General features: G+C 38.0%; 1 protein-coding gene across 1 annotated transcript; it reads right to left on the reverse strand.

Moving 5' to 3' along the window:
• Positions 1 to 1628: 1628 nt before the first annotated feature.
• Positions 1629 to 15678, reverse strand: NUP43 (nucleoporin 43). The gene is made up of 8 exons (XM_067542394.1): positions 15291 to 15678; positions 14093 to 14218; positions 13727 to 13804; positions 11595 to 11775; positions 7799 to 7934; positions 6894 to 7045; positions 4347 to 4469; positions 1629 to 2877 (listed from the first exon to the last, which is right to left on the reverse strand). The coding sequence occupies exons 1-8, from the start codon at positions 15408 to 15410 to the stop codon at positions 2666 to 2668; spliced, it is 1128 nt and encodes a 375-aa protein (XP_067398495.1). The 5' UTR covers positions 15411 to 15678; the 3' UTR covers positions 1629 to 2665.
• Between the last annotated feature and the right edge of the window lie 681 nt (positions 15679 to 16359).

The raw sequence follows: 16359 nt of genomic DNA on the forward strand, positions 1-16359 counted from the left end.
GTCAGACTTCTATTCAAATTGTCATAGAAGTTAAATTTTTCTTTTCTGGGGTAAAACGTAGTTTTGCAAGGTGAATAGAAAATCCCTTTCCCTTCTTATTGATGGTCTCTTCGCTATTTCTCCAACCATCAGAAATTTCCAGCTTAGACAGGATCTGAATTCCCATTTTAAGAGAATCTAGCAGAATTAAAAAACAAAAAAACCCAAACCACTCACCCACCCACCCACACACGAACACTCCCACCCCGCAAGCAATCACAGAGAAGCAAAGTGAACATCTTTCCCCGTTTCCCCCTTCTGTAGGTCACCTTTAAAAAAAAAAAAAAAAATAATGTGCCTTACAGTTTTGAAAGTTAACCTTTCCTATGCATTTTAGAGACAACCAGTTATTTAGTATAAACATGTTTAAATGTGTTTATTAAGTTTCCTGTCAAAACCTGCAGACTGTCAAGATGGCAGTTTTTTAAATTATAAATGAGACATTTAATTTATTAAGTGATGTACTCTTTCTCCTGTTATCTAGAATACACTCCAATTTTCCAGGGGTTATTTGATGGCAGACAAGCCTATCCTTACACTAAGGCCTCTGTCTGGATTCTAGATCGGCGGTCTTGTCCACGGCTGGGATTTGTGAAGATTCATAGCACACCAAACCAACAAATCATGTCAACTTATAGCAGTGCATCTTTTGGGGTAAACTGCTTCAGTACGAATTATGGTTTACAATGGGGTAGTATGCATAAGTTAGTGGTTTGCACCAGTATACCTACATCACCGTAGTTAAACTAATGCAAAAACAAATACAGAGTGTGGACAGGACCCCACCCTTCAAGAAACACCACCACTTTGAGATAGCAATTCCTAAAGTGAATGTAATGTGTCACACATAAAAGCATCAGTTGACAAATTAGTTGTAATAATAAATAGTGAGCCTGATTGCTAGTAGGAAAGTTAATGTTTTACTGTCATAGTGATAACATTTGATATCTATATAGTGCTCTTCCTTCACTGAGCTCAAACTCTTTTACAAAAGGTGAATAAAAACTGTTAGCCTTATTTTACCGATAGGGAAACTGAATTAGAGATTGTTACTTTCCCACAGCAAATCACAGGCAGAACTAGAAACTCCTATCTCCTGACTCTTAGTTCCTATCCTGTCAAGCAGTTCATCTTGATTTACCAAGTGTTAAACCTCAAGCATTACTTCTTTAGAAATAAAGTTGCATAGAAGGGTTAGTGACTCTCTCAGAGCCACAAGGCAAATCAGCAGAACAGAATTCAGAATATATGACTTTCTGTTCTGTGTACTCACCACTAGTCATCATAGGCTTTCTAGCTTTATAGCCACGCAATCATTCCCACTGCATTCTGTAGATGAAAGGCTAGTTACTCACCTTTGCATCAAGATGTAGATATTTCAGTATACTCATGAACTGCAATGGGATTAATCAGTGCTCTACACCTCTAGGAAGTCAAACTATTAGGGCATAACAAGGAAAGTCCTAGTCCCGCAAGATAATTTGCGCAGGTGGACCCTGGGTCCAGTGTGGAACTGCATTGGGGGCCTTAAAATGGGTGTGCTGCATATTAAGATTAACTTCTATCAGTCAATTTTAATGACACCAAACTAAGCCAAAAATATAAGCCTTTTATTATAAAAGTGAAGATAAGGGATAAGAATGAATAAATAAAATTCTGGTGGAAAAAACATTTATTAAAAATTTTGGAGGAAAGGCTCCTTGGTACATAAGATTGCCTAATTTTTCAATATGATGTCTATTTTATGATAGCTCTGTTTGGCAACTTAGCACTCTATTAATTTTGGCAAAACTCATGACTAAAGCTTTGTCAAAAACTGTTTATCATATGAATTTTAGCTTAACAGATAGTGCTGGTCAGATGTCTGTCCAGCATCCAAAAACAAACATAATTTTTCCCCATATTAGAAGTGTACAAGCAATGTCCATATCGAATTTTAACATGCCTGTATCAGTGTTGTTTCCATTGTCTTAGATTACTACAACTTCAAGATTGTAACAATCTTATGGGACTTTTCACCATTGAAATAGTTCTTCTTGCATTTCACTTAGCTCAGTTTCCCTTTCTAGTTGTCATGCAGCAGCATAACAATTGCATTTCTAATAGTGTATGAACATGTTTAAATATAAAAATTTCAAATTAAAAGTAATTTCTATTAGGCGGTCTTTAAAAGAATTTAAGAATCCTAAGTTTTGGCTCTGAATGAATACGTCAGTGTCATTACATTAGCATGAACATTAAGGGAGTTCAAGTATTTCATACATTTTTAAGCTTCTTAACAGCCTTAGAATATTTAAAATACAAATTTATTTCCCTACTGATTGGTTTTTTGCCTGCCAAATAAGAAATGCAATAGGCAGTGGAGAAGAAAGAAGGGTGCATTTACATAACATAAGGTAACTGCTGTTTCATTCACTATAAACATAAGCATCAATGGTGATGGAACAGCTCTCAAGAGCCTTATGCAGCCTGTTTTCTCTCTGCATTACCAGGATTACATTATAGGCCCCTATGTTACCAGAGTTCTGTAAAAGATTCCATTTAAAAAAAATTGGAATCCTCAGGACATTTCCCACTAGTTCTCAAGGAGGGTATACTACTTGGGAGTGTCCCTTTAAAAGTATACTCAAGCAAAAAGGTGCCTATTGACATAAATGGCTTCTGCATCAGTACCACATACTAAACACGGTCCTAAAACATCCAAGCTATTCACAGATAACGTCTGATTTGGAACTAAATTTGTAATCTCCATGCGATCTTTAGTAGGATTGTTGTTTAGCCAGGCACTTATTACAGACTGATTAGCGCTGTGTGACAGAAACGTAGTACTTCTTCCACCTTAAGGAGAAAAAAAAAAAAAAAAAAACCTGTTAGTTTTGATTTTATTTACTTAGCTTCAGGATTGGGGTAGCATATTAAGTATTCAGCTAACATGGTGGGAGTATGAGGGCATGTCTGTGTTTTAAACTGAACTGATTTGATGGGTTTAGTTGAGTCTCCAGTGGACCAAGATATATTCTACATTATCTAAAAGACAGAAGTCACTCAGAATTGCTAGTCTTTACTAGCTCTTTACCAGATCTTCCCTCAACTGAGAGAATTAATGCCATCACAACTGTAAGGAATCACCTCCTTAGGGTACAAAGAAGAAGAACTACACTATGTACTAGATACATTAACCTCTTGATTAATTAACTTTTGCACTGAAAGCAAACCTGTGCAAAAAGTTTGCTTAAACTATTTTCCTATGTTTATTGCTGCTTTAGATTTGTGTTTAAAATATGGATCTAAATCATCCCACTAACTTCCTACTTATCTTTCATAAGTGATACACCTGTTTTTGACTTGGGTTTTGCTATGGAAAGAAATGCAGAGTCACATGTTTCACAAAATCAGAATTATGATTTCATTAGAAGATTAAAATTGGAGGAAGAGATGGACTGAGGAAAAATTATTTGTTTAGAATCCAGGGTATGTAATAGGCAAATTACTTTAACTGGTATAACTGAGAAGCAGAGTACAACTGGAATGATTATTTAAATCTCATATTTGTATCAGCTTTCCTCTATATAAAAATCCTTCATAGCTTTGAGCCCAGAGGAAGGGCATTTAAGGCTGCTACATTTCACAAGTAAATATGGATATTTTCCCTATTTTTAGCTACCCTGACGTTTTGTACCTAGAAATTTCAAGTGTATTTATCATTAACACTATGCTGTAAGTTTTGTTTTTAAATGGAGGAAGAATTTTGTACCCCAAAAATTAGGACAAGAGTGAAAACAAAAGGCAGCAGAAACTGAGCTTAGTATTAGGTCACATTTTTCCATTAGAATATATTTTCCTCTGAAATGATTTGTCTAGTTTAATGGGCACACTAAAAGTTTTCCATTTAGTCTCTGAAATATTTGTCCAGTTAAAAAAAAATAAATAAAAAAAGAAGAGTTCCCTATTCATACTTTAGTTTCCTTATGTCCTTATTACAGCATCCCAGAATCTTTTGGAAAGTGAACTGGATTTAGCTTTGAAAACTCTTGACCCATTGTTGGTGAGTGCAGTCACATCAGACAGGAGGCAATATTTAAGGAAACAAATCAAAGCAGTGAAGTTGTCTTGAAGAGGACCACTAAGGTCTTCTCTCTCTAATAATACACCATCATATTCCCATCTTCAACAGCCCTTTTGATATAAATGAACACAGTATGAAATAGTGTCCCCAAGCCAATTACTTTAGTTAACTAACCCCTCTACGCAAACTCAGCATAAGATCTTCATCTTCCTAAAAGGAAGTTTGCTTCAAAAATCCTTACCTTGATGGAAGAAAGATGGCTTTTCTGATACCTCCATGGAGGTATCCCAATGCCAAAGAGATCCATCTTCAGAACACGTAAATAGGTGATCTGGGTTGGAAGGATGGAAGTGAACTTCCCACACTACAAAAATCAAGAAATTCAAGTTTAACAACCATGATTATATAAACAAGTCTATATTACAATGATATCAAAATGTTTGATTCTCCAAGAGAAACAAGGAAATTCCAAATCAAGGTGTTTGGTGTAACTCCACTCAAGGTACTGAAGATAACTAAAGACAGCATGGAAGCTCTATAGACAGTTAACTGTTAAAAAAAAAAAAAAAAAAAAACCCACCAAACAAAAACAAAACACCCACACAATTCTCTCAATCATTTCTCTGTCATTGTAGAGGCCTCGGCATTGGTGCACCTCAGTCCCTCCTATTCTCTGCCTGTGGCACACAACAGCTTAGACTTCTGGGAGCTGTAATTCTTTGGTCTAATTTCAATTGTTGGGTTTAGTGTGTGGAGGTACTGGTAGTGTTGATAGCCAGATCATTTGGCCTGGTCACAGAGGTCCCTTCTGGTCTTAAAGTCCATGTCTGACTCAACTTTTAACTGTCACTGTTCTAAATTACACCTCAGATTACTTTAATTTAAAAAGACTTAAGTGTTTTCTCCCAGATTTACATTATGTATTTGACAACACTTTATGTATACCCAGTTTCACTGTTTCCCCTATTTGTGTAAGTCTTTTCTCTCATCTGTAGTTGATACATCTATCCAACTCCCAGAAACCTGCTAGGTGCCTCATAAAACGAGACAAAAAGGTCCCGGCCTTGAAGAGTTTACGATCTCAAATTAAACACAAAAAACAAAACAAGAAGGGGAAATGACGAGAAAATATGAAGTGCATATAGCGTAGTTAATGCATTCTTAAGACTGCACGTTTTCCTCCCTCCACCTTAATGTTTAAGTTACCCGAGTCCTGCTAGACCAAAATTTAGTTTGCTTACTTAAAGTGGAACAATACATTTTAAAACCCATTTGTATCAGTACTGAACAAACACTATTGCATGGACTTTTATGAAGTGTCACACAGGAAATGTTAGAAAACAAATACAAGACACAGTAGAACTTCATTAGTTTGCACTAAAGGGGGAACCCAGTGCAAGTTAACGAATGTCAGTATAGGACAGTTGTAAGTGAAAAATAATGCTATAATACTTGCACACGTTTCTTCTTGTTATTGAGATCAATGGCAATACAAGGACCACCAAAGCCAGGTTATCTAGCCAGTATTCCCTACAGCTCAGCTGGGGTTGTGGGAGTTAAGCTGGCAGGCTTCTGTGGGGTGGACCAGCAAAAACCAAGTAATGGACTGCTGTCTTTCTAAAAGGTCATCCATACATAAACCTGATACCATCACAATCTGCATGCTAACTTCATTGTCACTCACTGTCCCAAGAGGGCTGTTGGAGCAGCATAGACAAGCCTGACTGTAACCATTCCTGACTCATCAACACTTTCGTATCAGAGACTGTACTTGATGGCATGTACTTTGATTAGCCAGTAGATTCAGTATCACATGCACCACTCAATCCATAACTAGAACCTGGCTAATACACCAATAAATAAGCCCCAAAAATTATGTTAGTGTGAATTTTTGGGTTGTCTTTCAGAAAGTATAGTATAATATGACTAGTTCTATGTTAAAATCTGAAGTATAGCACCGTATTAACAGTAAAATTGTATATTAAATGCACTGGATATATAGAGAACTAGTAGCTCTTCCCCTGCCTCTTACCCTACTGCAAATTAAGAAGTGGAGTGTAACAAGTGTAATTTTTTTCCCCATAAACCAAGTTGACATTTAGACGTAAAAGGTAAAGTTTAAAAAAACCAAAAAGCCCTCAATGGGACTTAGGTGCTTTTGATATTTTTACCCCAAATCTTTAAATACAGTTATTCTACTGTCAAGGACTATTTCCAGCACAGTGTTGTGAAAAAGAGCTGCTACCTCATAGCTAATGCTGTCAGAATTGCCTGGGGAAGTGGTTATGTTTCATCATTTGACGTTACATCCCAACCACAACTAGGGACTAAAAGAAGTTATCCCAAAAGAGTATATGTAAAGACTTTTTTTTAAGTTCTTTTTCTCTTTGCTCAGTTGCACATTTTCAGATTTGTCAATTACTATAATCCTGCTCTCTGTACTCATGTGATTCCTATCAAATATTAGTGGGTGTTACATGAGCAAAAAGGACCACTAATAAGCAACCCTTATAGAAATATAGAGCAATCTGTTTAAAGGAGTTTTAAGATGCATTTGACAAAAACCAAACCACGTCTCAATTCTATTTTTGTTTGACTAGACTTTTAGTTAGCCATAACATACAGTATTAACCAGCTCCTGTTAGACAAAGAATAAACCTGGAAGCAAACAGTGTGGATGAACACACATTTAGTAGCTATAAACACACACAAAAAAAAAAGCAATCTTTAAATTTTGTCAAAAATAGAGGAATATTTAAACAGTATCTGTTCTTCTTTAGGTGCTTACTTTCAGCTTCATGAGCATTGAGCAGGGACACAGGCATGCTGCCTTGTCTAACATCCCAGATACTCAACATTCCATCTTGGCCACCTGTAGCTACAATATGCTGCTGGCTGGGATGCCTGTCAACACAGTGTAGTGGAATTCTGTCACCTGTCCTGTGAAGAGGGGGAAAAACAAAAATAATTTCCTGTTCAAACACAATTTTTCCCTCCCACAGCAATATACTGTTGATCAAAACCGGTAATTATATTAACCAAGATGTATAACTACCAGTAGCATCTTACTATTAAGTTAGAACAATTTGACACCCATTAGAACTTTTTTCTTTTAAGTTATTATATCTCTAATTAGACAGGCATGAGGATCTGTACTTTCTGGTTTATTATTGATCATCTATAAAAGCTTAATAAAGATTTCCTTAGAAGTGTAAGGGTGATTTGTGGTAAGAAATACAGATAAATTTATATTTACAAAGGGTTGTTAAAACTGGAATTAGGAATGGAATTGTAACATACAATCGGTTGCAAAGGGAGTCTTAAGGTGAGTCATTTACCCCACTCTATGAGCCTCATTCCCACTGACATCAGTGACCTACATTTCAATTTCTTACCTACCACACAAGGCACAGAGAATTAGTGTTCATAAAGCACTCTGAAGGCTAAAAGCGCCAAGTCTTACATGATGCTCTTAGTTTTCCTAACCAGAAACAATGTATTCAGAGGAGAGGGGAGAAAAAAATTCTATAGATATAAACACGCAATCTTCCAAGTACAGTTACAATATCCAAATTCAATTGTGTATCACCTGTTATCAAGAAAGTATAGTCCAAGAGATTTATATGTAATAGATTTTGTTTTCTGTTTAAGATACATTTCCCAGAAAATCCAAGCTGAAAATAAAAAGCTTACAAGGAAAATATTTGAGATGGCTCATTTCTTTGCTGTCTGAAGTCCCATATTTTTAACTGTCCAATTGAGTTTACTGTCAAAATCTCAGTTGTGCGAAGGAAAGTCACTGCATGGAGTGTACTGCTGTCTGCATTTTCTGCAAAAGGAAGAGATTAGGAAAGTATTGATTAAACAACTAGTAGTTTCAAACACTTAACATCTATTTTCCTTTTACCGGTCAAAAAAACCTATAGTCTGCAGATTAAACTTCATTAGTTTTCAAAGTGGCTGCTCTTGAAACTTAGTGCTAAGAAAGTTCTTCCTTCCCCTTTATATGTAATAGAGTTTTCCAATATGCTCCAGCTTTCTTCATGCTTGTATCTATACACTTTCTACCTAACATTATGAAGGGAGCCATTTCCCAAATCTGAATTCCCTACTATGAGTTTTTGTTTAAACAAAGTTATTGAATCTTTTTTTTTTTTTTTAATTGTATATTTACTGGGTTTATATGTGGTTTATAAAAATGTAAGTTATACTTGAACGTACATAGGAAAAGATATACATGCTCCATTTAGTTTGTTACTGAGAGTCAGGTTATTAGTCTGTGCTTTACAAATTGAGTTATTTTAGAAGAGTCAGATCTGATTTTTGACCTGGAAAGATTTACTACAAGTAGTTGATAAAAGGAAATCATTTAGTCAGTGTCTATTGGCATGCTCCATTGCTTTGCAACAGGGCTTTTCAAAAAAGGAACATATTGCATATCGCAAGTCCACTGTTTCACAATTGGAGGCTGTGAAACTTTCCATAGTATGATTCCATGTTCTATAAGAGCCACACCTCCAACTACTACGATAAAATAAGCAGCTGCCTACAAAAGGACTTCAGTGCTATTTCATCAATTTTTATCAAGACATGACTTATTATGGAAGTATCTTCTAAGGTCCACCATCTACATGATGCTCCTCCAGCCAGTTATCTGACCTTAAGTAGGTCTCCTCTATAGCAGGACTGCCCACTACTGTTAACCTACTAATTAGGGTTAAAAATATTTGTTTTTTATTAGAATATTTAACAGTGTTTTCTGAACAGCATCATTTACCTTCAGATATGAAAGCCAAGTCTAGCATCTTGGTCAATCTCTTGGGGTTTGGAAGACAGTGCCCTGATTGACTGACTTATGCTATGTGGTGTGGTCTCATGAACTGTATTCCTCATACTTTGTTCTTTACTACGGTGGGATAAAGTCCATAAGAAGTGTACTGGTCTCCTTTTTAGATGCTTTTGCATTATACTTGTTAATTCATTCTTATGTTTATGGAAGGGATGGTATGATGGGACTGCCTTTAATGTATGTGGCCAATCTGCGACAACCAGTCGCAAAAATCCCCAATGGCTGGAGACCGGACACTAGATAGTAACTTAGAGCTCTCCCTACAGAGAATTCTTTCCTAGGTATCTGCCTAGAGGGTCTTGCCCACATGCTCAGAGTGTAACTGATCCCCATATCTGGGGTCGGGAAGGAATTTTCCCCTGGGTTAAGTTGGCAGAGACCTTGGAGATTTTTTGCCTGCCTCTGCAGCATGGGGCCTGGGTCACATGCAGGTTTAAAGCAGTGTAAATGGTGAATTCTCTGTAACTTCAAGTCTTTAAACCATGATTTGAGGATTTCAGTAACTCAGTCAAAGATTAGGAGTCTATTTCAGGAGTGGGGGGGTGAGGTTCTGTGGCCTGCAACTTGTAGGACGTCAACCTAGATGATCACGATGGTCCCTTCTGACCTTAAAGCCTATGAAACAAATCCAGGTACTAAAAAGGAGACATCACTATTTTTCTCTTATGGAGATTACTTGAATTGTATAGCTCTCATATTAAGTAAACATTTAAATGAATGTATTCTTTTGTGTTCAGCTGGAACTAGACAACCAGAGAGAATCTTCTTTAAAAGTGAGCTAGACTACATATTATGCATGCTGCACAAATACGGGAAAGGCCAATTCCATTAAAACTTCTGCATATACTGAACTACTACAAGAATTTAGAAAGTTTGCACCCTTTTAGCATTACTGAATATCTGCCTTTCATATGTTTACAAAGATGTCCCCTCTAGCTTTGAATAGTCTGCAAAGCTCTATCTTCAAAATCAATCAGAAATAGAGATGCATTACATTCCTGAACCATCTGCTAAATTCAATGCACTTATTCATAAATAAATTAGAATAGCAGTTAGCACAGTTGCCCAAATAAAGTTTAATAAGCTCAACTCCTATTGCATATTAATTCAGTGAAATTTCAAAGTGAAATAGACACTAAAGGCCATTTCCTATACGGAATCCCATCTTGAAACTATTCCGAAATATCGTCTCATTTCCCCACCTCTACATCTAGAGAAGCAAATTTTTCTAGTTTACTGAGTGTCACATAAGACAAGTTTTGCTGATATGCACCAATTCCTTTAAAGAAAAAAACCATCCTTGCACGTTATTTCCATTTTGCACATACTGTCTCTTCATAAAAGAATATCACCCTCTTATTTTTAATGATTCCCTTTTATATTCTGATATATAAGAGCGTGTACTCCAGTAGAAGTTAATCCAAATTTTGTCACAAGATAGCACACTTGACTATTTAGTGTACATATTAACTAAACAGTAAATTCCTTTTTTCATTATGAATGTAGTGGTAAATAATTCTGTATCTATATTATAGTTGGTTTTTAAACAGTGAGATTATTTTAAATATGCAGAATTTATGTGGGTTAAGTCTTCTGAAGAAAACAATTATACATTTAATACAATGTCTGTGCTATAGCTAGTCACCCTGTCTTGTGCTCCACAGCAGACAGAAATGGGATTCTCAGTCTAGAAGAGGTTACAAATCTCTTACAGGAATTCCCAACAGAATGGTACCACCCCCATGATATATTTTTTGTATATTTCCGTAGTACCTTTCTAAGACGATCCCAAAATACTTTGCCCAATAACTTGCTCATTAGAGTTTGGATTCCTTCATCTACAAAAATGCAGCTACATCTGGGATAAATCACAGCAGCTGTTTAACAGTGCAATTTTAGATAGGAAGTGAAAAATACCAGTCTGGCTAGAACTGTCTGGGAAATAAAGGACTGTTATCAACTTTAAAAAAAAAAAAAAAAAAAATTCTGTCTGAAAAATTTTTACATACCATTTGGGTGAGGGATTTACCAAATATTACTGTAACAGAAAGATTAGAGAAAAATATTTCTTTTTCAGTTTGCTTGGTACATTCCACATCTTTTATGGTTTATTTCTTGTGTGTGAATGGGGCTTTCCCACAACAGAGAGAAAATGTAATTGCAAAACCACAAAAAATGGCAAGAGAACTCAGGGACCAATATAGTACCTGAAGCTACTTTTAACTTTTTCCTCTTTTTTAATTTACAGTGTCCCTTTAGATAGACATAAAATGAAATGACCAAAATTGGAATTTGCCCACCCCAAAGATAACACCTCTATCCATGTGAAAAGAAGAATGGGCTCATATTGACCACTTGTGGTCAAGATCTTGATAGTCATGTTTCAAAAGATAGTATAATTTAAAATAACTGTAGTGAAAAATAATGAAAAAAATTCATGCATGCAGGTAGCTCTAAATCTGGATTTTGTTTGTCAATTAAATGCACTGTAAAATAACAAATATTTTAGATCTGGATGAATGCCCATTACAGGTTCTATGAGAGACGTTTAGAACAATTCTGATTTTAATGGCTGTTTCTTTTTTGGTTGGTCACCTGATGAGTAGATTACATTTGTTAAAAAGTGATTATCTGGCCTACCTATAGTTCTCACAGCCTCCTTGTGATCAGCTCTGAAAAGATTTATTCGACCATCTTCTCCAACGGTGACAATTTCTGGGTTGTTGCAGATGACCCCTGTACATGACGCTCCACCACATGAACGTGTATTTGGATCCACATGGCAATGGGCCCTCTCCCATCGTTGGTTGATTGATAAAGTCTAAGTAGTAAGTAAAGAGAATTTATCAGTAGTACTAAATAACAATCCTGTGACTGTGTCACAGACTAAAGCTTCTAAAGTAAGTTGTATCAGAAACTAGTTCTAATATAACCAAGGCAGACCACACTATTTCAAGGGTCATTCACATCATTATATATCAGAGGATCTCTCGTTTCTATTTAATCACCAATGCACAACTCTGCATTGCAGCCATTGTCCTTCTGCGCATGAAGGAGCAGAGAGAATTCTCTTCTCGGCTTCATCACTGCAGCTCCTAAACAGGAAAAGGACATGTTGAATAGTAATAGCTCTAGAAAGTGAAGAACCCTGCCAGATCAGAAACAGTATTTATTTGCATATTTATTTTTATGAACTGGAAAGTGTCTTTTAAGACAGTGATATTATTTATCAGGAATATAGGGTCTTCCTAAGGTCTGGGTACTGAGCACAGACTTTGAGATCAAAGAATTGGTTTATTCCAGTAAGGAAGTCAAATTGTTGCCAAAAAATAACTAGTTTAGTTATGAGAACAACTATACAATAAAATAAAACACAAATACTGAGCATCCTGTTAAGTGTATACTTGCATTATAAGTTCAGGTTACGTCTAAGTTCTAGACCCATACATATCCACTTTAAAAAACAAACAAAAACAAAACAGGCCAGTATTCTTTCAGAAGTATAGCAAACTACTATATGAATCAAGTAATATACCACTAAGTTTTATATATGCATACACTTTCATAGAACAGACTATTTGTTGACAGATACATTAATGTAATGCAGGAGTCTAGCATGGTTCTTCATAGCTCCTAGGTGAGTGGTCGGTCAGAAAACCATAAGGTCTGTTGTATTGGTTTAGATGAAGTAAAGGGCCCAAAGGTGTTACCATGATCCAACTACTGTTTGACATTGAACAGTGTTAAACAAGGCCACACAGAACTCAGCCTGCTTAGTATCATGGCAAGCACACTATTAAAAGGATTTTTTTAATCTTTTATTAAAAGATATAAAAGAGAAGAAAAAAGTTAAAGCATTTGAAATTTAAAGTATTAAGTAAGGCTTTTATTTTAACAAGCTTTTTCGCTCCCGTTCCCTTTAACTGGAGGGAAGAAAAATCCCTTCTTAGAAAGTCTCTTAGACGGTATTAAAAATGGTAATAATTATCCTTTTTGGGGAAAAGAAGTTGATTAAAAGAGTCTGAAACTGTTGCTGCTGCTGTTCTTCAAGTCCACTCCCATTTCATCCCAGGTGGGGTGTGGGATTCAGCTAGAACTGATGGCATGGTGTGGTCATCTGCATTCTTCTCTTTGGCTCCATCTGGTCAGAACATCTCTTAGGATTAGGATGCAAATGTTCCAGGGCCCAGAAGAATGGAGGAGGAAAATGGGGTGGCAAGCATGGTGCTGAAACTTGCTCCAGTATCCTTCATCTGCTTTTATTTTTGTTTTTGTATTTTCCCCACAAAATTCTCTTTTAGGGACCCTAATTTTGTTTATTAATTAGACTTAATATTTGACATACCAATTTTGGATTATTAATTTCTGACTATATGTTTTCTGTTTTTAAACAAACATAATTAACACTATCTTTGGATTATGTTAGCTTGACCTGTTCGTTTAGACTAATGTAGTTGTCATCTTTTCCTATTAACTTTTGTTATTATAGGTTATTGTAACATCTTATATACTTTTATATACTTTCTACAATAAAGTTCATGATTTAGGTAAATGTTTAAGCCCAATTGTTACAACCGGTCCACTTATCTAAGTACTATCCAACTATTCTACACATTTTAAAAATTAGACTAGTTCTTGCTTTACAGATTTTAGGATTCATGAGTTCAGTTGCTTCATAGGTCTGAGAAATCACATCTCCATGAGCACTAAAATGGCTGTATTATAAGCAAGAGTAGCTGAAACCAAGTGCAACTCTACATCGAGTTATTTACCTGATTATTTTGATGGTGACGGAAGACTGTTACACTTCCTGTTGATGAAGCAGCTACAATTCTCTCCTGGTCAAAAAACTAAGAAGAAATATCTTAAGCTTGTTACAGTTGAGGACATCACCACAGAAACACAAGTGATTTGAATTTGCAGCAGTCTTATTCATTGCTAGATCATCTTAGAATGTACACACACAAAAATTGATGTTTGGAAATGGATGTGGACACTATCCCCCTAGAAAAAGTTATTTGATTCTCAATATTCTGACATCCCACTGATACTTAACATTTTCTTTAAAAGTGGTGTTAAATCCTTATGTTCTTATTTAAGAAAAAAAATAAAACAGCCATTACATATAACTATTTTACCTGCATGTCCATAACATCACCATGGTGTCTGATATCGCATAACAACTGTGGTTCTTCTCCTTGATACTCCCCATTGGGACCCAAACTTCCGAAGTCTCCAACAGACCAAATGGAGATCTTGTTTTCCTGTATGACAAGAGTCTCATCAGAGTAGTGAAGCTAGCATATGTTACAAGATTTTAAGACACCCTTATCCATAAGTCAGTTGAGATAAGGTGGGTGAGGTAATAATTTTTATTGGAGCAAGTTCTGCAACAACAAGCTTGTCTCTTTGATCAGGTTGGTCCAATAAAAGATATTATCTTGTCCACTTTGTCTAATATACTAGGACCAACTCAGCTACACTGGAAACAATAAGTCAGCTAAACTATCTTTCTCTTCCCAAAGAATCTACCTTGAGAAAACAAACAAGCAGACATTACATTTTCAAAGAGATAAATCAGATACATTCAAAGGCACCTTGAGAAAATTAACATGCCATGAAAAATTTTGTATTTACACAGCATGTTAATCCTGCAAGATGCTGAAGCAATTAATGAAATCTACATAACCAGTTAAATGCAGCTGTCCAGGGGGAGAGTGGGAGGAAGAGAGAAAGGGACACAGTCAATGAGCATACACCACAACAAGGAAGAGGAAGGGGAAGTCATGTTGGTGATGGAGCCGGGCAAATAAACCCCCATCTATACCAGGACAGTCAGGCAAGAAATTTTAGCCTTCATGAAGAGAAACCAGGAGCTTAGTTCTTAAGATCTCACACAACCAGCTGCATGGCATCAATGTATTTCATTGAGAAAGAGGAACGCCTATGTTCAGCCTAGCTCCATGTTTGTTACAGGCGTGAGGCGCACACCTCGCCCAGCTTTCGCCAATCCCCGCAACGCAAGGTTACGGGGAAGCACCGCCGGTCCCGGCAGGTCACAGCACCAGTCCAATAAGACACCGCTCGCCCTCCCCGCACCTGGGCAGGAGAGCGTCCGGGGCTCCCTCCGGGACTGCTCTGAGGGGGAAGGAGGAGACCCTCACCCGCGCAGGGCAGGGCGGCAGCACCAGGCGCAGCAGAGAGGCACGTTCTAGGAACGAGCATGGGATGGGACAGGACCTCCGGCCCGGCCACACGGGCAGGGGGCGGGAAGCGGCAAAAGCCCCAGCAGCACAAGGCAGCGCAGCGCAGCGGGGGTAGCGCGCGGGGCGGTACCTCGTTGTCCCAGGAGCCGGTAGCGAAGAGCTCGGGCGGCTGCAGGGCGGCGGTGGGCGCCGGCCGCCAGCGGGTCTTACTGATCTTCTGGGACACGAACTTGGCGGAAAAATCCTCCATCCCGGCGGCAGAGGCAGCGGCAGAGACAAGCGCCAGCGAGCGATAGCCAGCTTCGCCCACAGCGCAGGCCCCGCACCCCGGCCGGCTGAGGGAGGGAGAGAGGGCGGGCTGCGCCCTGCCTCAAACACTGCCGGGATCCGGCATCCGATTGGCTGAAATCTCCCGGCACTGCAAACGACGGCGTCGGCGGAGGGACAAACTTCCTTTGTGGTGCTGGTGACCGCTACGGTCAGAGGTGGGCGGGGCCTGCTGTGCTGGGAATGGGGGGCCGGCGGCTCGGGGCGCTTGGTAGCGCGGGATGCGGGAGGGGGCGGGAGACAGAACGTTGCTGAGTGCGAAGCGGTTCCTGCAGAGCCTGTGGCCGGGCACGCGCTGTCGGTCCTGGGTCTTCCCAGAGGCAGGTTCGGTCTCGTGCGTCTGCATTTATAACGCATCTGTTTCCTCCAAACCCAAATAGTGCTAAACAAAACTCTAGAACAGGATCCTGCTGTTCACATTTCTGGTGTAGGATGCGAGATCTGGGTCTCCTGATTAGCTACTAATATCCAACACTATTAGAGAAAAGCATATATAGACCTTGGAGAACAAGAAAGGCCATTTAACTATATCCTCTTATATATGTTGCCAATATTTGCTGTATTATTTCTACCAACTGCATCTGAGGCAGTGGGCTGAAGCCCACAAAAGCTTATACCTGCTGAAATTAAATTTGTTAGTCTTTAAAGTGCTACAGAACTCTCACTGTTTTTGCTGTATACAGACTAACACGGCTACCCCTCTGTAACTATATCCTTAATATTTTACAAAACATCATTCTCTCCTTCCCATTTTCCAGTCCAATTTTCTGCAGATCTTTTGTGTTCTGAGACAAACATTTGGGGGAGTGTCTTAGGGTGACCAGACAGTAAGTGTGAAAAATCAGGATGTGGGGGAGGGCAGGGGAGGGGAA

The sequence above is a fragment of the Emydura macquarii genome, unplaced genomic scaffold, assembly GCF_026122565.2.
Source record: "Emydura macquarii macquarii isolate MOO-44397 ecotype Brisbane River unplaced genomic scaffold, CSIRO-AGI_Emac_v2 contig_705, whole genome shotgun sequence".
Classification (NCBI taxonomy): domain Eukaryota; kingdom Metazoa; phylum Chordata; order Testudines; family Chelidae; genus Emydura; species Emydura macquarii.

Coding starts and splice junctions, on each gene's coding strand:
- NUP43 (XM_067542394.1), bottom strand. CDS start 15,410: ATGGAGGATTTTTCCGCCAAGTTCGTGTCCCAGAAGATCAGTAAGACC. Junction 13,805..14,092: donor GTGATGTTATGGACATGCAG/GTAAAATAGTTA, acceptor ATTTCTTCTTAG/TTTTTTGACCAGGAGAGAAT. Junction 4,470..6,893: donor CAATGCTCATGAAGCTGAAA/GTAAGCACCTAA, acceptor TGATTTTTGTAG/TGTGGGAAGTTCACTTCCAT.